The sequence below is a fragment of the Mercenaria mercenaria genome, chromosome 13 (assembly GCF_021730395.1).
Source record: "Mercenaria mercenaria strain notata chromosome 13, MADL_Memer_1, whole genome shotgun sequence".
NCBI classification, from domain to species: Eukaryota; Metazoa; Mollusca; class Bivalvia; order Venerida; family Veneridae; genus Mercenaria; species Mercenaria mercenaria.
This window is the reverse complement of record NC_069373.1, coordinates 28,674,323-28,699,450: the sequence shown is the minus strand read 5'-3', so window position 1 is coordinate 28,699,450 and position 25,128 is coordinate 28,674,323. Positions and strand designations below refer to the sequence as shown.

Below are 25,128 nucleotides of genomic sequence, written 5' to 3'. Positions count from 1 at the left end.
ACAGAGTTATGTACTCTTTCCTACAGATAGAGACTATTATACTAAACAAGTGATAAAAGTTTCAAAGCCATATGTCAAACACTTTACAAACAAGAGCTGTCCGTAAGACAGCCAAGCTCGACTATTCAAAATATTGTCACAGAAGCAGGAAATTATTACCCAAAATGTTAAATATCAAAAGAGTTTTAAGTTCCGAAACGGAAACATAATTTGACCAAAATGCATATTAGAGTTATGGGACTTAATGCTATCAACTAGTTTTATAACCCCGAAGAAACATGTTAAGTTTCAATTCCATATCTGCATTAGTTTTGGAGATAGTAACTTGCATGTAAAACTTTAACCAGAATTTTCTAAGTCCAAAAGGGGGCATAATTTGCTCAAAATACATGTTAAGAGTTATGGAACTTGACCCAGTGAGGTTGGTAACTGACCTAGAAAAAGAATAAATAAGTTTCAAATCTATATGCCTTTAAGTAATAGCTGTTTGTACTTTCACGCAAAACTTTAACCAGAATTTTCTAAGTCCAAAAGGGGGCATAATTTGGCTAAAATACACGTCAGAGTTATGGGACTTGATTCTATCAACTAGTTTTATAACCCCGAAGACACATGTGAAGTTTCAATTTAATATCTGCATTAGTTTTGGAGATAGTAACTTGCATGTAAAACTTTAACCAGGATTTTCTAAGTCCAAAAGGGGGCATAATTTGACCAGTGAGGTAGGTAAATACATGTCAGAGCTACAGGACTTGACCTAGTGAGGTAGGTAATTGATCTAGAAAAAGAAAAAATAAGTTTCAAATATATATGCCTTTTAGTAATAGTTGTATGTACTTGCACGCAAAACTTTAACCAAAATTTTCTAAGTCCAAAAGGGGGCATAATTTGGCTTAAATGAAGGTCAGAGTTATGGGACTTGATTCTATCAACTAGTTTTATAACCCCGAGGACACATGTGAAGTTTCAATTTAATATCTGCATTAGTTTTGGAGATAGTAACTTGCATGTAAAACTTTAACCAGGATTTTCTAAGTCCAAAAGGGGGCATAATTTGGCTAAAACACATGTCAGAGTTATAGGACTTGACCAGTGAGGTAGGTAATTGATCTAGAAAAAGAAAAAATAAGTTTCAAATCTATATGCCTTTTAGTAATAGCTGTATGTACTTGCACGCAAAGCTTTAACCAAAATTTTCTAAGTCCAAAAGGGGGCATAATTTGGCTAAAATGAAGGTCAGAGTTATGGGACTTGGTGCTATCAACTAGTTTTATAATCCCGAAGACACATGTGAAGTTTCAATTCAATATCTGCATTAGTTTTGGAGATAGTAACTTGCATGTAAAACTTTAACCAGAATTTTCTAAGTCCAAAAGTGGGCATAATTTGCTCAAAATACATGTTAGAGTTATGAATCTTGACCCAGTGAGGTTGGTTATTGACCTAGAAAAGGAATAAATAAGTTTCAAAGCTAAATGCCTTTAAATGATAGCTGTATGTACTTGCATGCAAAAACTTAACCAAGGTGTGACGCCGACGCCGACGCCAGGGTGAGTAGAATACCGTAGATACCCATGTATAATGCGCACCCGTGTATAATGCGCACCCCCGATCTTAGTCCAAAATCCTGGAAAAAAAAAAAAAAAAAAAAAATTTTGGTCAATTTTGAGGTGGGTGGAAAACGAAAGTAGAGTTCACATCGACACCGGTACTAAATTTATCTCCACGGCGGAGAGCAGCATCGGTCTCACGGTACTATCGATTTTTGTTTTCTCGAAAATAAAACCAGTAAATTATTGTTATATTTGTTGTTTTACCTTTTTTTAATTCACTATTTTGAATAAATAAATAGCAGCTGATTCAATATTTCGGAATGGTATCTTTCAAAATGACATGAGCTTCTCAATTTAAACTGATAACAAAAGGTGTGATAGTCTTTTTGTCACGATCATAAAGCCAGTAATTACCGGCAATCAACGTGTCACCTCGTGTCAATTATGTTGTTCACAGTTTGATCTCGGTTAAAGATAATTCTCGATCTTTAATTAGTAACATAATTTTTGTGATTTATAAACATTTCTTTCGTCAAAATACTTTTAAATTTATATGAAATTAATTTTGTTTGAAAGAAAAATAAACAATTCGATCTTTTACGGAACGTAACGGCAATCTTAGATTTTAGCGGAGACAGTAAGCGCGGCGAGTAGTTTCCCTTTACTAAAATGGCGAACATCGGTAACAAACTTGTTTTGAAGTTGGAAAATTGTCTATACCTGTGTATTATGCGCACCTACGATTCGGGGGTGGTCCCGGGGGTCAAAAAACTGCGCATTATACATGGGTATCTACGGTAGCTAGACTATTCTTCGAATAGTCGAGCTAAAAATATGAACTGGTACGGAAAACTTAACCAAGATTTATAAGTCAAAAGGGGCCATAATTCAGCCAAAATCCTTGATGGAGTTATGTACTCATGCCTATAACTGGCCATGGTGATGGTAAACAGGTGTTGAAAGTTTCAAAGCTTTATCTCAAAAGACTTTGTCAAAATATGAACTGGTACAAAATATTAACCCGGATTTCTAAGTCAAAAAGGGCCATAATTCAGCCAAAATCCTTGATGGAGTTATGTGCTCTTGCCTATAACTGGACATAGTGATGATAAACAAGTGTTGAAAGTTTCAAAGCTTTATCTCAAAAGACTTTGTCAAAATACGAACTGGTACGAAAAACTTAACCAAGATTTCTAAGGCGAAAGGGGCCATAATTCAGCCAAAACCCTTGATGGAGTTATGTGCTCTTGCCTATAACTGGCCAGGGTGATGGTAAACAAGTGTTGAAAGTTTCAAAGCTTTATCTTAGAAGACTTTGTCAAAATATGAACTGGTACGAAAAACTTAATCATGATTTCTAAGTCAAAGGGGCCATAATTCAGCCAAAATCCTTGATGGAGTTAAGTGCTCTTGCCTATAACTGGCCATGGTGATGGTCAACAAGTGTTGAAAGTTTCAAAGCTTTATCTCAAAAGACTTTGTCAAAATGTGGACTGGTACGAAAAACTTAACCAAGGTGTGACGCCGACGCCGACGCTGTGGTGAGTAGGATAGCTCTTCTTATTCTTCAAATAGTCGAGCTGAAAAGACGTTTCTGCCAAATAACTTTGAAAACTTGCCTGGCCTGTGGATTCCAAGGAGAAAACTTTAAAAGTGATCTGAGTATAGGGTCACAAAAAGTTCACTTGTGTGAAATTACTTCAAAATTGTACCAGCAGTATCTGACAAGCAGTATTTTAAGTTTCCGCTACATTTATACAAAGAAAATTTACATTATTCCCTGGCAGTCAAACTTTTTGACAAATAATAACTTCAATAAAATTTTCGAAGGACCATCCAAAGAAAATGTGTACATAAAGGCATTTAAAAATTGAAGCGGTAGTTTAGATGTTGTTCGAAATTTTTATAATTTTTAGCTCTGGTGGCCTCAATGTGCAACCAAGAGAAAACCCTTTGAACACTTTCGAATAGGACCATCAAAGGAACATTCAGGTCAAGTTTCACCTGGTTTCAAAGATATGTCATTTGATCTGATGAGCTAAAACCTTAACTTCTTATTAAACAAATAATACAATATATTTGTTTTACTTCAACAATGTATTAACTACAAGACTTCATAGTGTAAGTAAAGAACACATTTATTCATCACTCAGCTTAACTTCACTAGAAAAAAAAAAGCAAGTTTTTACAAAATTTCCAGTACTAAAATTTCATCATGAACTGGAAAATTTTCTTTACATTTACATGATACAATTTATCATCTCAAAAAAAAAAAAAGCAACAATTTGCTTACAGCATCACCAAAGCCAATGTTGCCATAGGTATGATCCTCCATCAGATCTAGATGCTTCTGGAATAATGTCTGTACTGTCACATGGGCCATCATGTATTGTTCCTGCAATGAAACACATTAAACACTGGTAATAAATAATATCTACTGTAAAATCATTTAATTTCGTGGGCATGAAGTTTTGTGGTTTTGGTCAAAACGGCAATTTCGAGGGGATATAAATTCGTGGATTTCTACTTTTGATCATAAAATGAATGGGAACTTTACTTGTTTGTTGGGATTAAATTTCGTGGATTCACTCAACCACAAAATCCTCGAAAATTAGTCCCCAATGAATATTAATGATTTCACAGTATTATACCACAGTCACACATGCGGTGCAAATAGGTACGTCTAGCTACGGATAGAAATGTAGTAACCCGTATCGATCCGTTCCGGAGCCGTACAGATTGGTACGAATTGATACGAATTACTACTTTAAGGTACGTCTAAGGTACGTTTCAATACGGATAGATACGGATTACTACGTTTTTTATCCGTGGCTAGACGCAGCTTTCCGCGCCATATGTGTAACTGGGGTATAATACATTTGCATGCAAAACCAGGATTTATAAGTCCAAAAGGGGGCATAATAATGGCAAAAATCCATGTCAGAGTTATGGAACTTGATGCTATCACTTAGTTTAATAACCCCAAAGACACAATTGTGAAGTTTCAATTCAATATCAGCATTAATTTTGGATATAGTAACTTGCATGCAAACTTTGGCCAAAATATATGTCAGAGTTATGAGACTTGACCCAGTGTGGTTGGTAATTGACCTAGAAAAAAGAAACAAGAGGGTCGTGATGACCCTGGATCGCTCACCTGAGTAATATGAGCTACATGTTCCAAAGATGAAACTGATGATAAAATATTAAGAAAGTCAGTAGGTCACATTCATGGTCAATGAAATTCAGTTTTACGATTGGTGTGCAAAACTGTGTATGTCATCAAAATTTCAAGGCTGTATCTTAAAAAACAAGAAAGTAAGTCAGTAGGTCAAGGTCACAGTCAAGTGACATCATATTACTTGGGGTCATCAGGTAATTATTATTAAACAGTCCTGGAAATAGGATCAAATGATTTTTTAAGTATTTCTTCCTATATAATTCACATAGTAACTAAGTGACCCCAGGGCGGGGCCTCTTTTAACCCCAGGGGCATAATTTGAACAATTTTGGTAGAGGACTACTAGACAATGCATCATACTAAATATCAAAAGCATAGGTCGTATGGTTTCAGACAAGAAGATTTTTAAAGTTTTTTCCTATAAACAAAACATTGGACCCCCAGGGCAGGGCCTCTTTTCACCCCAGTGGTACAATTTGATTAATTTTGGTTGAGGATCATAAGAAAATGCTACAAACCAAATATCAAAGGTCTAAGTGTTGTGGTTTCAGACAAGAAGATTTTTAAACTTTTTTTCATATACAAGTCTATGTAAAATTTGGGACCCCCGGGGCGGGGCCATATTTGAACCCTAGTGGGCTAATTTGAACAATCTTGGTATTTGACCCTAGGGGGATAATTTGAACAATTTTGATAGAGGACCACTAGATGATGCTACATACCAAATATCAAAGCCCTAGGCCATGTGGTTTTGTACAAGAAGATTTTCAAAGTTTTCCCTATATAAGTCTATATAAACCATATGACCCCCAGGGCGGGGCCATATTTGATCCTAGGGGGATAATTTGAACAATTTTGGTAGAGGACCACTAGATGATGCTACACACCAGATATCAAAGCCCTAGGCCAGGTGGTTTGGGACAAGAAGATTTTTAAAGTTTTTCTTTTCAGTTGCCATGGCAACCAGAGTTCTGCATGGAATTCAATTCTTTGAATAATTTTGAAAGGGGGCCACCCAAGGATCATTCCTTTGAAGTTTGGTGTAATTCTGCCCAGTGGTTTTCAAGAAGACTTTTTTAGACAAGAGGGCCATATATCGCTCACCTGTTATCATTGCACTTCAGGACAGGAAGGTCAAAAAATCATAATCAAGATCAATCAAAAGAATCATGAGTAAATATAGTTGAAATTTTCTTAAAGGTACAGATATGTCAAAATACACCTAAAAATTGGAGGTACCATCCATGTTGTACCACAGAAATGTGGTCTCGGTTTTTCCCTACGGCCAATAATAAAGAAGTTACTAAATAAGCTATTTATAGTAACATAAAATAAAGTATCCTCTGGGGCTGGGTCAATTTCACCCTGTGGGGGTCAAGATTTAAAAATTTTTTGTAGAGGTCCACTAGGCAATGCTACATGTCAAATATCTAAGCTCTTCTGGTTTATCTTTAGAAAATTTTGAAGATTTTTCTATGTACAATCAAGTAACCCCATGGGGCGGGGTCAATTTGACCCCGGGGATCATGATTTGAACAAATTTTGTAGAAGTCTACTAGGCAATGCTACATGTCAAATATCTAAGATCTAGGCCTTCTGGTTTATTTTAAGATCTTTTTTAAAGATTTTTTTTATGTAAAATCAAGTGACCCCTGGGGCAGGGTCAATTTTAACCCCGGGGGGACATGATTTGAATAAATTTTGTAGAGGTCCACTAGGCAATGCTACAAGTGAAATATCTAAGCTCTAGGCCTTCTGGTTTATTTTTAGAAAATTTTTGAAGATTTTCCTATGTAAAACCAAGTGACCCCTGGGGCAAGATCAATTTTGACCAAGGGGGTCATGATTTGAACAAATGTTGTAGAGGTCTACTAGGCAATGCTACATGTGAAATATCTAAGCTCTAGGCCTTCTGGTTTATTTTTAGAAAATTTTTGAAGACTTTCCTATGTAAAATCAAGTGACCCCTAGGGCGGGGTCAATTTTGACCCCCGGGTCATGATTTGAACAATTTTAGTAGAGGCCCACTAGGCAATGCTACAGGTCAAATGTCTAAGCTCTAGGGCTTCTGGTTTTCGAGAAGATGATTTTTTAATATTTTCCTATGTCAAATCAAGTGACCCAAGGGGCGGGGTCAATTGTAACCCCAGGGGTCATGATTTGAAAAAAAATTTGTAGAGGTCCACTAGGCAATACTACATGTGAAATATCTAAGCTCTAGGCCTTCTGGTTTATTTTTAGAAATTTTTTGAAGATTTTCCTATGTAAAATCAAGTGACCCCGGGGTCATGATTTGAACAATTTTAGTAGAGGTTCACTAGGCAATGCTACTTGTCACATATCTAAGCTCTAGGGCTTCTGGTTTTTGAGAAGAAGATTTTTTAAGATTTTCTTATGTAAAATCAAGTAACCCCTGGGGCGGGGTCAAATTTGACCCAGGGGTCATGATTTGAACAAATTTGGTAGAGGTCCACTAGGCAATGCTTCACACCAAATATCTAAGCTCTAGGTCTTCTGCTTTTTGAGAAGAAGATTTTTAAAGTTTTTCCTTTCAGTTGCCATGGCAACCAGAGTTCATTCCTGTGAAGTTTGGTGTAATTCTGCCCAGTGGTTTTCAAGAAGAAGATTTTTTTACAAATTGTTGACTGACGACGCACAACGCACCACGGACATCAAGCGGTCACAATAGCTCACCTTGTCACTTCATGACAGGTGAGCTAGAAATGTTGACGGACACACGACGGATGACGCACACCGCACGACAGACATTGAGCAGTCACAATAGCTCACCATGAGCCTTTGGCTCAGGTGAGCTAAAAATAGTTTCAAAGCTACAATTATGCCTTTAAATGACAGCCATACTTACTTGCATGCAAAACATTAGCCCAGGTGTGATGCTCACCACCAGGGTGAGTAGAAGAGCTCAGACTTTTCTTCAAACAGTCAAGTAACAAGAGGACCATGATGGTCCTGAATCGCTCACCTGCCCCCACATGAACTGAGTATGTCATCCTTTTTTCTATTATTTGACATAGTGATCCAGTTTTTGAGCTCATGTGACCTACTTCTGAACTTAACCTAGATATCATCAAGATAAAAATTCTGACCGATTTTCATGAAGATCCATTGAAAAATATGGCCTCTAGAGAGGTCACAAGGTTTTTCTATTATTTGATATAATAACCTAGTTTTTGAAGGCATGTGACCCAGTTTTTTACTTGACCTAGATATCATCAAGGTGAACATTCACACCAATTTTCATGAAGATCTCATGAAAAATACGGCCTCCAGAGAGGTCACAAGGTTTTTCTATTATTTGACCTACTGACCTAGTTTTTGACCGCACGTGACCCAGTTTGGAACTTGACCTACATATCATCAAGAGGAACATTCTAACCAATTTTCATACAGATCCCATGAAAAATATGACCTCCAGAGAGGTCACAAGGTTTTTCTATTATTTGACCTAATGACCTAGTTTTGGAATGCACATGACCCAGTTTCAAACTTGACTTAGATATTATCAAGGTAAACATTCTGACTAATTTTCATAAAGATCCCATTAAAAATGTTACTGACCTAGTTTTGACCACATGTGACCCAGTTTCGAAACTTGACCTTGATATCATAAAGGTGAACATTCTCACCAATTTTCATGAAGATCCATTGAAAAATATGGCCTCTAGAGAGGTCAAAAGGTCTTTCTATGTTGAGACCTAGTGACCTAGTTTTTGACCGCAGTTGACCCGGTTTTCAAACTTGACCTAGATATCATCAAAATGAACATTCAGACCAACTTTCAAACAGATCCCATGAAAACTATGGCCTCTAGAGTGGTCACAAGGTTTTTCTATTATTTGACCTACTGACCTAGTTTTTGAGGGCATGTGACCCAGTTTCAAACCTGACCTAGATATTATCAAGATAAACATTCTGACCAATTTTAATGCAGATCCCATAAAAAATATGGCCTCTACAGAGGTCACAAGGTTTTTCTATTATTTGACTTACTGACCTAGTTTTTGACCGCACGTGACCCAGTTTCGAACTTGACCTACATATCATCAAGAGGAACATTCTGACCAATTTTCATACAGATCCCATGAAAAATATGACCTCCAGAGAGGTCACAAGGATTTTCTATTATTTGACCTACTGACCTAGTTTTTGATGGCACGTGACCCAGTTTCGAACTTGACCTAGATATCATCAAGGTGAACATTCAGACTAACTTTCATGAAAATCTTGTGAAAAATATGGCCTCTAGAGAGGTCACAAGGTTTTTCTATTTTTAGACCTACTGACCTAGTTTTTGATGGCACGTGACCCAGTTTCGAACTTGACCTAGATATCATCAAGAATAACGTTCTGACCAACTTTCATAAAGATCCCATTAAAAATGTGACCTCTAGAGTGGTCACAAGCAAAAGTTTACGGACGGACGGACACACACACGCACGGACGATGGACGCAGCTCGATCACAAAAGCTCACCTTGTCACTTTGTGACAGGTGAGCTAAAAAAATCAAGCTGTATAAACTAACAGTGGCCCTTTTTGGAAGCAACACAAATCACTGTTCATGTTCATTTAATATCACTTGTACTGGAATTTTGTAAATGCCCCGTCATATATAAGATAAAGCACTAATTACTTACAGGTGCTTGTATCATGGACTGTCTCTGTGTACGCATATATTTGACTATATCACATAAGCTGAAATTATCATCCATATTCTGCAATAAAAACATTGTTCCTTGTATAATCCTCTTTTAATACTCAAATATCCTAAGTGATCAAATGTAAAATTTAACCCTTAGCCTACTAAATTGACAGGTCCATTATTCAATTTGGGTTGAACCACTTATTATTCAAGGGGTGTTACCTGAAAATTTACTGACTGAATAGCGAACAGTGCAGACCAAGATCAGACTGCACAGAATCACTTGCCGCCAGCAGGCTGACCTTGGTCTGCACTGGTTGCAAGGACAGAATCACTTGCCGCCAGCAGGCTGACCTTGGTCTGCACTGGTTGCAAGGGCAGAATCACTTGCCGCCAGCAGGCTGATCTTGGTCTGCACTGGTTGCAAGGGCAGAATCACTTGCCACCAGCAGGCTAAAGGTTAAAACAATTTCTTTCCAATAATACAGCTGACACACAAAGATTTGAGAATTCAGACAGACAAATGCAAATATGTATCTGCACAACCCCATTTGGAAAGAGCGCAATAGTAATTCCTACAAGCAGCAGCTCGTCAATGACTGTTTACTATCTCAAACACTGACAATAAAAAGAATGTAACTTTATTGAATCTGCTCATATAGGATATATCAAGAGTAAGAAAACTGATATAATCTTGGGTTAATTCTGTATTTAAAGTATTGTAAAGGCATACAGACACAAAACTGGAAAATGGCGCGAAAAAAGGTAGGCATAATGGCGGATTCAAATTGTCCTCAGTTATTTTGCTCTGTATAGCTATTTTCCTTATTTTCTTTGCATTTTTTTTTTTTGCTGAAATCACATGACAGATCTATGCTTAACATGTAGGTAGCATTTTCATAATGAAATAATAACATGATGGATTTTGTCATGGATACTTGGATCATACACCACCACTACAATTTCGGGTCTCATTTTTAGCTGATTTGCTAATTTTGCAGTTTGCTGCTATATTGAATTTGTTTTGAGTTTTTAGGTTACAACACACTAAATAGCTGTTCTTCTTTATTCTGTATAAAATTGACATATTTCCAATGGCTGCAGCACACATCAGGACCCATTTTAAATGTCTGTAACTTACATTTTCTTTAAAAATATTGTCAGTGCCAAATAAAAATCAAAAGAAAAGTGGGGGTCATGTTTGGTGCAAGAAAAATATTTTTTCTGCCAAATACCAATCCTGATACTGGTAGAGTTGAACCAGTCAGAAGTTGTATCGGTTTCAGCAGAGTTTCATTAATTAATAAAATTAAAGGAATCTGAAAGTGGCAGACAAAATCCAGTACTATCCAAGATTGAGCAAACATTTGCTAACTATATTTTCGTACATCTTAGGCAGTTTGTGCAGTATTACTGGAGATGTCATTTAGTTAATTAATACTCTAAAATACACCTTCAGAAATAATGATTTTATGATAGACTAATGCATGTTCTCTTTAACTAGACAAATCAGAATTTATTCAAATAAACAGAGGCTCAGCCTCAGCTTAAGCTCTGCAGTTTTATAACAAGCAAGTATATACCCCAGATTTAAGTAGATCCCAAGAAAAGTCAATGGCACATATTGTTCCTGTTCTTCCACAACCAGCACTGAAATAATGAAAAAAAAAACAATAATTAGGCTTTAGACATTTGGGTGTCATTCCTAATTAAAAGGTCATCACTATATAACCTAAACCTTGCTAATTTTTTAAAATGGACTGGTCTTTCATTCAATTAGGTCAGTACCATTTCTTATTCGAAGGGGTTCTCACTGAAAATTTACTGACTGAATAGCGATCAGTGCTGGCCAAGATGAGTCTGCATGGATGTGCAGCCTGATATAAGTCTGCACTGGTCGCCATGGCACTTGCTGGCAGCAGGCTAAAGGTTTAATTTCATGGTTCCTGCTAAAACGGTTATATTGTGGGGACATAAATTAGTGGGGACCTAAGTTTGTGGGGACATCAATTTGTGGGGGGACATGTTTGTGGGGACCTAAGTTTGTGGGGACATCAGTTTGTGGGGACATAAGTTTGTGAGGACATAAGTTTGTGGGGCCATAAATTTGTGGGGATATAAGTTTGCGGGGACAAGTTTATGGGGACAAAAGTTTGAGGTTTCAGCCAAAACTGCTGATTCATTTGGACATAAATTCATGGCTTTCATAATGTAACACTGAAATAAATAGGAATATCATTTCTTTGTTTGCTTTGTATGGATTCTATTTCTTGGAATGATGTAATCACAAAAATCTATGAAAACTAGTCTGCAATAAATATAACTGCAGCTTTAAAGGCACTGACCTTCAGGTTTTGGTTTAAAAAAAGATCTTTCTTTAAAACTAAAGTTTGGTCATATCATGAACATTAGTGTATGAGTTTTTGTTTCTAAACTATCTTAAAAATGCCAAATCAAGAAAAAGATACCCCCATTGGGAATCAATCCTGGGCCACCTTGGCAATTAAAATTTTTCTACTGTCTTTACCATTGTACTGTCACAGAGTGTTAAACATGTTAAATATGGATATTTATTATTAAGGCAGTTTACCTTTCTATTTTCCTTGTAAAAAATAGTAAAAACAACTAATAACTTCTCAAGTGTTTCCATAACATAATAGTCTGTCAGTAATCAAGGATCAAAGCTTTCTCAAAGGGCAATGTAAGCCTGATAGTAAGTTAATTTTATATGAAAGCCATCCTCAAGCCTTTCATAACGCTGAAAGAATTTTTAAAATCGGACGAGTATTGAAAAATTAATGGCAGTTTGAAATTTAAGAAAATGGCAGATAATGGCTGCCATTTTAGTATGTATATGTCATCATTTACACACTCTTGAATTCTTTACTTCACAAATAACCTTTTAAATAGATTAATTTCATGTTTCTTGAGTGTAAGATGTTAAACATGGTGATTTCTTTCGTTATAGCTGGAAAAAGTAGGGAAATTATTTCACAGAAATAACTAAATACAGTTCAAATATGTATCTAGAAACTAAATAAATCCACCAATTTGTTTTTGTTGCCACGGAAACAAAATAGCCACCATTTCATCAAATATTCAAATGCTCATAACTTTCTCATTTTTAAGCTGATTTTGAAAATTCTTTCACTTCTTTAAATGATTTAAGAAACCCCAGCACAAATAATTAACATAAGAACAACACTGCCTTTTACTTTAAGAAATGTAGCATTATTTTCCTGATACCTATTTTTTTTCTGTTTTGTTGTCATACGATCTGGCCTTTAAATATAATATACTGGGAAGTCCAAGTTATTTTTCATGACATTCGTTAAAAAAATCAAGAATAATCATTAACTTGTGCTATCTGTAATATGTAACAAGCTATTATATATATTATTGTGCAATTCTTTGATTTTGAGAGCAAAAGACTGAAGTATGCAGTAAAATGTAACTGATGAAGTAAGATAAGCTAAGCTTGCAGGGATTCTAGTGTTACTTTGTTTACCTGCAGTGTATATTAGATAAGCTCAGCTTGCAGGGATTCTAGTCTTACTTTGTTTACCTGCAGTGTATGTTAGATAAACTAAGCTTGCAGGGACTCTAGTGTTACTTTGTTTACCTGCAGTGTATGTTAGGTAAGCTGAGCTTGCAGGGATTCTAGTGTTACTTTGTTTACTTGCAATGTGTATGTCAGATAAGCTCAGCTTGCAGGGATTCTAGTGTTTCATTGTTTACCTGCAGTGTGTATGTCAGATAAGCTCAGCTTGCAGGGATTCTACTGTTACTTTGTTTACCTGCAGTGTGTATGTTAGATAAGCTCAGCTTGCAGGGATTCTAGTCTTACTTTGTTTACCTACAGTGTGTATGTTAGATAAGCTCAGCTTGCAGGGATTCTACTGTTACTTTACTTGCAGTGTATGTTAGATAAGCTAAGCTTGCAGGGATTCTAGTGTTACTTTGTTTACTTGCAATGTATATTAGATAAGCTCAGCTTAGAGGGATTCTAGTGTTACTTTGTTTACCTGCAGTGTATGTTAGATAAGCTAAGCTTGCAGGGATTCTTGTGTTACTTTGTTTACCTGCAGTGTATAACCATTGGAGCTTTTTCTGAATCTTTTGATTTAATTTCTCGCATTTCAGCCATCATTTCAAGTATAACATCAAAATCATTTGGAATATCATGGTCAGGCCAGCCAGTATAGTGGAACTGTGTGACAGTCAATGCACTGTAGCCAGGTCTGGAGGCCTTCAAAACTCGCTTTGTTAAATGGTCTGCTAGATCTTCTTGCGATACTGTAACAAAATATACAATTCTAGATAACAGCAACACAGAACAGTGACATCTTGTGATAACAGCAACACTGAACATCTGTAACACAATAACTGAGTAATCTTGTGATACGCCAGACAGTCTTGTGCAACAACAACAACATGAACAATTCTAGTGATAACAACAACAACATGAACAATGCTTGTGATAGCAGCAACAACATGAACAATTCTTATGATTACAGCAACAACATGCGTAATTCTTGTGATAACAGCAACATGAGCAATTCTTGTGATTATAGCAACAACATGAACTTGTGATAACAACGACATGAACAATTCTTGTGATAACAGCAACTACACTAACAATTCTTGTGATAACAACATGAACCATTCTTGTGATAACAACATGAATGATTCAAGTGATATATAACTACAACAACATGTACAATTCTTGTGATCACAACAACAAAATGAACAACCCTTGTGAAAACAGCAACAGCATGTACAATTCTTGTGATAACAGCAACAACATGAGCAATTCTTGTGATAACAACAACAACATGAGCAATTCTTGTGATAACAACATGAACCATTCTTGTGATAACAACATGAATGACTCAAGTGATATATAACTACAACAACATGTACAATTCTTGTGATCTCAACAACAAAATGAACAACCCTTGTGAAATCAGCAACAGCATGTACAATTCTTGTGATAACAGCAACAACATGAGCAATTATTGTGATAACAACATGAACCATTCTTGTGATAACAACATGAATCATTCTTGTGATAACAACATGAACAATTCAAGTGATATATACCTACAACAACATGTACAATTCTTGTGATAACAACATGAATCATTCTTGTGATAACAACATGAACAATTCAAGTGATATATACCTACAACAACATGTACAATTCTTGTGATAACAACATGAATGATTCAAGTGATATATAACTACAACAACATGTACAATTCTTGTGATCACAACAACAAAATGAACAACCCTTGTGAAATCAGCAACAGCATGTACAATTCTTGTGATAACAGCAACAACACGAACAATTCTTGTGATAACAACATGAACCATTCTTGTGATAACAACATGAATGATTCAAGTGATATATACCTACAACATGTACAATTCTTGTGATCACAACAACAAAATGAACAACCCTTGTGAAAACAGCAACAGCATGAACAACTCTTGTGATAACAGCAACAACATGAGCAATTCTTGTGATAATAGCAACAACATGAGCAATTCTCGTGATAACAACATGAACAGTTCTTGTGATAACAACATGAATGATTCAAGTGATATATACCTACAACAATATGTACAATTCTTGTGATCACAACAACAAAATGAACCACCCTTGTGAAAACAGCAACAGCATGTACAATTCTTGTGATAACAACATGTACAATTTTTGTGATAACAACAACAGCATGAACAATTATTGTGATAACAACATGAACCATTCTTGTGATAACAACATGAATCATTCTTGTGATAACAACATGAACAATTCAAGTGATATATACCTACAACAACATGTACAATTCTTGTGATAACAACATGAATCATTCTTGTGATAACAACATGAACAATTCAAGTGATATATACCTACAACAACATGTACAATTCTTGTGATAACAACATGAATGATTCAAGTGATATATAACTACAACAACATGTACAATTCTTGTGATCACAACAACAAAATGAACAACCCTTGTGAAATCAGCAACAGCATGTACAATTCTTGTGATAACAGCAACAACACGAACAATTCTTGTGATAACAACATGAACCATTCTTGTGATAACAACATGAATGATTCAAGTGATATATACCTACAACATGTACAATTCTTGTGATCACAACAACAAAATGAACAACCCTTGTGAAAACAGCAACAGCATGAACAACTCTTGTGATAACAGCAACAACATGAGCAATTCTTGTGATAATAGCAACAACATGAGCAATTCTCGTGATAACAACATGAACAGTTCTTGTGATAACAACATGAATGATTCAAGTGATATATACCTACAACAATATGTACAATTCTTGTGATCACAACAACAAAATGAACCACCCTTGTGAAAACAGCAACAGCATGTACAATTCTTGTGATAACAACATGTACAATTTTTGTGATAACAACAACAGCATGAACAACTCTTGTGATAACAGCAACAACATGTACAATTCTTGTGATAACAACATGAACAATTCTTGTGATAACAACATGTACAATTCTTGTGATAACAACAACAGCATGAACAATTCTTGTGATAACAACAACAACATGAACAATTCTTGTGATAACAACAACAAAACAAACAATTCTTGTGATAACAACAAGAACAATTCTTGTGACAAAAACAGCATGAATGATTCTTGTGATACCTACAACAGCAAAATCCTAACCCTAACCTTTAGTCAGTATATTATACATATTATACACTAGATGCGTGTGGACATGCAAAATCAAAGCCTTGAAATGTCTGATGGTTGCGGGTTTTTGATAGATTTATTTTCTGTTTAAATGCCAGTCTATGAATATACATGAATGAGAAACAAATACAAATTTAATGTGCCTAATATCTAAGATGAACTCTACCTGACCTAGCTTGTGATGTAGCCATAGGCTGGAATACCTTATCATTGATAGATCTTATATAATCTAAATGGTCAATGTGAGTGGATACAGCCTGAAGTTCATCCGCATTGTTCATGAATGGGACTATTTTGTGTAGCACATGAACATCCTTTGGATGTGATTCGGAATAAAATAAAGATGCTATATGATTGTCAGAAATACACTTGTAACTTCGGTAGCGGGATAAACCCGCAACCAAAAATGCATATTTCTGCCGTGTGCTCCAATTGATAATCAATCAGGGCATGCGAAGGACAGCTGCACCAGATCTGTAATGAAATCCATCGCAATATACAAAAACTCTTCCTGTTACATGAACGAAATAATAAGTTTCCAAATATAACTTTTCTTATTTTGACTGGGGCAGTCTTTTTAAGAAAAGTCAAACTACACGCAGGAGTTGATTCCCTTCAACTTCAGAAATCTCTAGGAAGATCGCTGCGTGGACTGAAGAAAATAACTATTTATTAGGGATGGGAACGAATACTGAAATCAATATTCCAATATTCGGTTTGCCATATTCGAATATATTCGAATATTCGGCATGTTTTAATGGAATTTTTAAAATCTTTATTAATTGACTGGCATAATATTATACACAATATATTCCGCTGTTTAAAACGTGAATCATCGTAGATAATAAGGCCTAAAAATGTTTGTTTCGGGTAACCCGATCATACCTAGTTAGACCCACCGATCCTAGTGTTTTATTTCACGACTCTGTGAGTATAATCATGAACATATTTAACTAATTAAGATTTTTAGAAGAAACATTCAAATCGATCAAAATTTAGACCGCCGCAACGTTATCTAAAAATAGCAGGTCGTCCAATTCAAGCATGTGTCACGCTGTTGTATTACCGCCGCCATTTCGAAAATTTTCAATCGGCGAGTAAAAAGCTGACAAACTTAACGAAGGCAGACTAAACCTCCTTCAACATGATCATACATCATTTCTTGATTTTATCATAAACTACTTCAAAATTTATTTCAAATACGGCCGATTGCCCGGGAGCTGTGGATGAAAACCGTTTTAGTGGATGGTATGAAATATTAAACAAAATTTTGCAAAAAGATCGCCAATATCTACAAGTTTGGTATTGTTTTTGAAAAAAAAATCTAAAATTTGTTACATACAAGGCAGTCTGAAAGACAGCTAAATCCCCTGCCACTGCTATGGATAGTGAAAGGGTAAAAGCTTTGATTTTAGCTGTGACCTTGACCTTGAACTGACATGGCTGACTCATGAATTCTGCACAACGTCTTGATGAGGTGATCATTAGACCAAAGTTTCATGAAAATCCTTCAAGGGGTTTAGGAGATACAGAGCTGAAACCTTTGACCTTCAGTTGTGACCTTGACCTTGAGTTGACATGGCTGACTCATGAGTTCTTGATGAGGCGATCATATGACCCAAGTTTGATGAAAATCCTTCAAGGGGTTTAGGAGATACAGAGCTGAAACCTTTGACCTTCAGTTGTGACCTTGACCATGAACTGACATGGCTGACTCATGAATTCTGCACAACGTCTTGATGAGGTGATCATTTGACCAAAGTTTCATGAAAATCCTTCAAGGGGTTTAGGAGATACAGAGCTGAAACCTTTGACCTTCAGTTGTGACCTTGACCTTGAGTTGACATGGCTGACTCATGAGTTCTTGATGAGGTGATCATTTGACCCAAGTTTGATGAAAATCCTTCAAGGGGTTAAGGAGATACAGAGTGGACACCAAATGGAAGGCTCAAACCTTCGACCCTTAGTTGTGACCTTGACCTTGAGCTGGCATGGTTGATTCATAATTTCTGCACATCGTTCTGATGAGGTAATCATTTGACCCAAGTTTTATAAAATTCCTTCAAGGGGTTTAGGAGATATAGAGCGGACACGAAATGGAAGGCTCAAACCTTTGACCTTAAGTTGTGACCTTGACCTTGAGCCAACAAGGCTGACTTATAAGTTCTGCACATCGCCTTGATGAGGTGATCGTTTGACCCAAGTTTGATGAAAATCCTTCAAGGGGTTTAGGAGATATAGAGCGGACACAAAATGGAAGGTTCAAACCTTTGACCCTAAGTTGTGACCTTGACCTTGAGCCGGCATGACTGACTCATGTGTTCTGCACATCATCTTGATGAGGTGATCATTTGACCTAAGTTTTATAAAATTCCTTCAAGGGATTTAAGAGATATAGAGCGGACACAAAATGGAAGGCTCAAACCTTTGACCTTGAGTTGTGACCTTGACCTTGAGCCGGCATGGCTGACTCATGGGTTCTGCACATCGTCTTGATGAGGTGATCATTTGACCCAAGTTTTATAAAATTCCTTCAAGGGGTTTAGGAGATAGAGAGCGGACACAAAATGGCAGGCTCAAACCTTTGACCTTGAGTTGTGACCTTGACCTTGAACCGACAAGGCTGACTCATGGGTTCTGCACATCGTCTTGATGAGGTGATCATTTGACCCAAGTTTCATGAAAATCCTTCAAGGGGTTTAGGAGATATGGACCGGACACCATTTTGTTATGGACGGAAGGACGGAAAGACGGACGGAAAGACGGACGGAAGGACAGACGGACGCAGACCATTCCTATAATCCCTCCGCCACGGCGGGGGATTAAAAACAGGCGCCAATATAAAAGGAACAAAAGATAGAAAGATATCACATTTACGCCTGATGCAAACTGTTAATCCATAAAGATGACCCCTCGCTGTCAATTATCCATTGCAATTTTCTTGTTAATTGGACCATTTTTGACATGTATCACATTTACACCTGTTGCAAACTGTTAATCAGTAATGGTAGCACCTGCCAATTATGTATAGCCTTTTTCTTGTTAATTGGACATCTTTTGATATACGATAAACAAACACAACAGAACAAACGGTTTTATTCTGAAATATTCCAAATAAACTATACTTAATATACACTAATTTACGAATATTCGAATTTGATTTTCATATTCGAATATTCGGCTGATTTTCGAATATTCGAATATCCGAATATTCGTTACCATCCCTACTATTTATTCTTTAGTTCTAAAGCATCAACTTCAAATACATACACGGCATTATCGTTAACTTGACACATTTAAATGTACAGCAACTGAAAATTGCTTTTATAAAACATTCACCAAAAACACTATGTGCAGTAAAATGCGCATTATAAATGCCACTTTAAAGATGATCAAACCTATTTAAGCAACATTTTATGACATCTTTCATTTTCATCATATTCTGGTAGAGAAATATTTAATGAACAAAAAGACCCATTACATAGAGTAAGATCCCTATCTGACATGTATGTTTTATCATTTTCATAAAATTTTGTATAATTACTCCCCTTTCAAAAAGTTTACAATTTCTTTTCAGTTTAATGCAATTACTAGTCTTACATACTATATTTCAACAATAAGAGCCAAAAGGCAAGTTTTAAAACAGTGTTTTTTTTTTTCTTCAAAATTCATTTATTTCAAATCTACCACTATAGATAAGGGGGGGGGGGGGTAATTATAATTTTACAAATTTGCATTTCTAAAAAAATTCGACAATATGTATACTTGTCAAATGTAATTCTTTGATAAAAACAATACAACAGTTCTATATTCATATTATTTCTTGGGCAAAGTATGTTTATGAAATGTATACATATGCCAAAACACTACCTTGGTTGAGCAACTAGGACAGGAAAACTGAATTTTAAAAATACCTCCAGTGAAAATCTAACATGTGTAAAGAACTCAGTGAACACACAAAAAAGTGTAAATGATCATTTGTATAATTTTTTAAACAAATCAATTACTTTAACCACCTTTAAGTTCAATAAATTCTTAATACAGTTTTCCATTCTGTCCTTGGTATTGTATCTGAATATATGAAGGAAATAAATAAGAATTTAGTATGACAAATGTGACCTTAGGTGAAGATCACAATCTAGCTATGTCAACATAAAGGGTGAAGAACCTTCGGGTCTGTTTGTTTAAACAGGTTTAATGCTATTTATTTCAGTCAAGTAATGGCAGTCACACAAAATCGACACTCATGTAAGCAATATAAAACGGGAGACGATCAAAATCCCCTTGATCAAAATCCCCTACACTGAAAAATGACAGGGTGTTACAAAATCCCCTACATACTTTTGCAGGGGGTATCATAATCCCCTCTGTGATGTTTACTTATTTCATCAAGTTCAAATACAACCTATACACAATTTAAAAGTCTATTGCATAAAGCACGTAAATACAATGCCTTTAGCAAACATAATTTAATTTGGAGCACTGGTATCTATATATCTATAATGAAAATCACAGAGGGGATTATGATACCCTCTGCAAAAGTATGAAGGGGATTTTGTAACACCCAGTCATTTTTCAGTGGAGGGGATTTTGATCAAGGGGATTTTGATATACACTCATATAAAACACCTTCACCATCCTCAGGTATGGGACTAGGATTTTTCTTTCTCTATTCAGAAATCCAGGTTAACAGAGAGCACAATATGCTTTTGCTAAGATATAGCCTATCATTTCAGTGAATTATTGAAATATTAGAGTGAGATATATCTGATATTTTCACAGTGAAAAGATATCGAATATATTTTTCACTGGTAAGAAACTATAAAATGGGTAAATCTAATCAAAACATGAAATAAAAGGAAAATGTGTAAGATCAAAATATCTTTCACTTATGAACACCATTATCTTACATTGTCACTTGTGGCTATGCAACCCATGAAAATATTGCATGTGGTGTTCACTAGGGGTGCGCATCGGTCAAAATGATTGATACGATATTTGTATCGATACAAAATGATCGATATTCGATATATCATATGATATTTTCTAACGGAATAATAACAGAGTACAAGACCATTACAGTAGTGATGCAATATGAACTTTATTACTACTATTGATTTATCACTTTTAAGGTCGGTCTATTCTGAGACAAAATCACAGGACTTGGATACATTTTTCTTTAGGAAAGTCATGCAGTCTTATGCATTTGCACCCAACATCGACCTTGTTTGTAAAAAAAAATTGTGTGATGAATCATCTGCAACAGATGATGTGGCGTACATTCAATCTTGTGTACTGCGAGATTTGTACCCGTACGAACAACGTTTTTGAACAACTTGCAGTCTGCACCTCCAATAGTTTTATTAAAGTACAACAAGTATGTACTTTTTGGTGGCGGCATGCTTATGATGGAGATGGCGGCATGCTTATGATGGAGACTTATTCTTAATTTGTTCAGTACGCTTTAAATTTGCAGACGAAAAAAATCACCGCCGCAAAAATTACCTTAAATTATGGGAAGAGTTCTGTTCCGGGTACCGTATACTGACATTTTTCCGATGCTGTTGAACGCTGATTAGCTATCAGGTGTGATGCTGTATAAAAGCATTTCCTGAGTAAACAAATTACGCTTACTGGAGGAGAACTATTAATGAGGCTATTTACCATGTAGTTAGTTTTTGATCGATATTTTGATCGATACAGGAACGTTCGATCCGATATATTGAACAAACCCTGAATACTGGTATTCGTTAGATATCGAGAACCGATAAGCACCCCTAGTGTTCACTCGTGAAAGTTATTTCAATCTTGCATGTCTTATAGTTTGCCATTAAATTTAATACATACAACTGATGTGACAACTGTATCTGAAATAGAATGGCCAGATTTGAACGAAATGGAGCAATTCAATTGCCAGAGCAACTTGGGCGCAACTCAGAAGCAAACAAATATCCCCTCTATCTTTCAACTTAATACAAAATTATCAACAGAAAAGATGTATGTACAGTCTAGCCTGGTAAAAAGAGGCCAAAACTTACCAATGTGACAACAACATCTTTGTATTCTGCGGTTTCATTCACCTCATCTGGCCAGTACTGTTCACATTTTCTCTGAAATTAGAAATTATTTCTCTATGACATATACTGTATACAAATCATGGTTCACTGCAAGTTTTTTTATCTGATTATTATTTTGCAGTATTACTTTTCAACAAATGCCCAACTTAACAGTGCAGTGACTAATTCCAACCACTTTTTAAAAATTGGAAAATCCTATGTTTGTAAATACTGTGATGTATCTGGACTACATGTGTAAATACTGTGATGTATCTGGACTATGTGTGTAAATACTGTGATGTATCTGGACTATGTGTGTAAATACTGTGATGTATCTGGACTACATGTATAAATACTGTGATGTATCTGGACTATGTGTGTAAATACTGTGATGTATCTGGACTATGTGTGTAAATACTGTGATGTATCTGGACTACATGTGTAAATACTGTGATGTATCTGGACTACATGTGTAAATACTGTGATGTATCTGGACTATGTGTGTTAATACTGTGATGTATCTGGACTAAGTACTTTAGAGCTTTGTTTTGTGATTTTTTATGTTTTATGCATGGATCAGAATGTTATGGCCTTAACAAGAATGTGAAATATCCATGACCACTTTGACCCCTTCTCTTACAAGAATGTATAAACCATTAAAGTCAAGCTCAGATGGTATCAGACACACAGTGCCACAACTAATTCATAGCCCATATATACACAAAAAGATGGATAGAGCAATTATTACAGAACTACCACCATAAAGGGAGGTCTTAATAACGACTATTCCCCTTAGGTCTGTACTATATGCTTCACTCGGCGGTGGACTAAGAATTCAACTACACCTTTTCAATAACATCCTTTGCAATTTTATATCAGTAGCTTTCGGACAGAAAGGGCTTAAGCAAACAGGGTTAAAATAATAAAACTTTTTTAAAGAGTTTCTATGTTTGACCAAACAAAAAACAATACAGTACAACTAAATACATTAAATTTTTCTTCATATCAAATCATAAGGAAGTCTGCCATATTCTAAAGTCTAAACATTGTACCTGATCTAAACTATAGATAAACTTACATAAATTTAAACATGAATAGTTTTCTATTCAAGCGGAAGAGTTGATCATTTTCCAAAGTCCTCTAACCAGGAAGATTATCTAAATGTATACCATTATTTATAATCATTATCAATGGTTTGAAATGCCCCCCTCAATATCTTAAAACTTTTCCACAGTTAGTGTTTACAATCACAGGAAGTTTATCATCATTAAACAATTAAAATGCAACATGAAGTGTTAAGAATATTTACATACTAAATATGGTAAAAATCAGCTGATACCATGCGATTATAAAACTTTCATTTTAACATGACTAAAGGTTGTATAAAAAGTTCATAACCACTATATTATTTTACAGAGATTTAAAGTAGAATTATGCGCAATTTTTAAAGGCTAAGGAAAGCCTGAAAATAAGTTAATGTTATATGAAAGCCACCATCAAGCCTTTCATAAAGCTGAAAGAATTTTTAAAATCAGACAATTATTGAAAAAGATAAGATAGTTTGAAATTGAACCCTTAACCTGCTAAATTTCTATAATGAACTTGTCCATCTTTCAATTTGGACAGTACAATTAACTGTGAAAAGGGGTGCTTACCAAAAAAGATACTGACTGAATAGTGAACAATGCAGATCTTGATCAGACTGTACAGATGTGCAGTCTGATCATGATCTACACTGGTTGCAAAGACAGGACCAATCGTGTCCAGCATGATAAGGGTTAAGAAAATGGCTGATAATGGAGGCAGCCATTTTAGTTTGTTTCTGACGTCATTTACACGCTGCTGAATAATTTTTTGTTTTTCTGTTTGTTGTTTTGAGTTTAACGCCGTTTTTCAACAGTATTTGGCAAACAACCTTTTAAAAGACTAATTTTCATGTTTCTTGAGTGTAAGGTGTAAAACATAATAATTTCTTTCATTATAGCTGGAAAAAGTAGAGAAATTATTTTACAGTAATAAGTGAATGCAGTTCAAATGTGTATCTAAAAATCTATTAAATCAGCCATTTTTTTTTGTTGCCATGGAAACAAAATGGCCACCAATTTGACCAAATATTGAAATGCTCATAACTTTCTTATTTTTAATCCAATTTTGAAAATTCTTCCACTTCTTTAAATGATTTAAGAAATCCCAGCTGACAAAATTAACATTAGAACAACGTTGCCTTTCCCCTTAAGTAAAAATACAGCTGAAATAGATGTGTGTGTAAAAATGGAGGAGGAAATTATACCAAACTCTTCCTCAGTTGCCAGTAGAAAATAATAACTTTCCAAATATGACTTTTCTTATTTTGTCTGGGGCAGTCTTTTTAAGAAAAGTCAAACTGCAGGCAGGAGTTGCTTCCCTTCAACTTCAGAAAACTCTGCCTATAGGTAAGGGAGATCACTGCATAGAAGACTGCAGAAAAGAACTATTATTTTATTAGTCTGATTTTTCTATTTCTGAAGCATAAACTTCAAGTATTTATGTAGCAATATCCTTAATTTAACACTTTTAAATGCACAGCAGCCAAAAATTGCTTTTATAAAACATTCACCAAAAATATACTATGTGCAGTAAGATGCACATAATGCCACTTTAAAGTCCAAACTATTAACTGAAAGACTATCTATGTCCATGTTTTAGGTTTGATTACTTGCAAGTTCAGATGCCTGACATTCATTGCAAGTTTGCCTTTTTCACACAATAGCATTTTCAATGAATTTCATGAAGGTTAGGTTTAATAACACACCTAAGATAATGTTACAGTATATTGTAACAAGAGCACTGCCTTGTGGGTGCTGACGCTCATCTGATTTTTTTTTGTATAATAGAAAAATTGTCCTACCCATGATTTTCTAAGTCCAAAAAGGGCCATTATT

At 35.4% G+C, this 25,128-nt stretch overlaps 1 protein-coding gene across 2 annotated transcripts in view; it reads right to left on the bottom strand.

Moving 5' to 3' along the window:
- Nucleotides 1-25,128, bottom strand: part of LOC123529144 (tyrosine-protein phosphatase non-receptor type 12-like) — a 108,621-nt gene that overhangs the window by 47,431 nt on the left and 36,062 nt on the right. For both annotated transcript variants that reach the window (XM_045309363.2, XM_045309362.2), the window contains exons 5-9: nucleotides 22,190-22,261; nucleotides 13,478-13,692; nucleotides 10,979-11,045; nucleotides 9,391-9,468; nucleotides 3,847-3,948 (exon numbers count right to left, since the gene is read on the bottom strand). In XM_045309363.2, coding sequence (XP_045165298.2) covers nucleotides 3,847-3,948; nucleotides 9,391-9,468; nucleotides 10,979-11,045; nucleotides 13,478-13,692; nucleotides 22,190-22,261 — 534 coding nt within the window. The remainder of the gene's footprint in view (nucleotides 1-3,846; nucleotides 3,949-9,390; nucleotides 9,469-10,978; nucleotides 11,046-13,477; nucleotides 13,693-22,189; nucleotides 22,262-25,128) is intronic.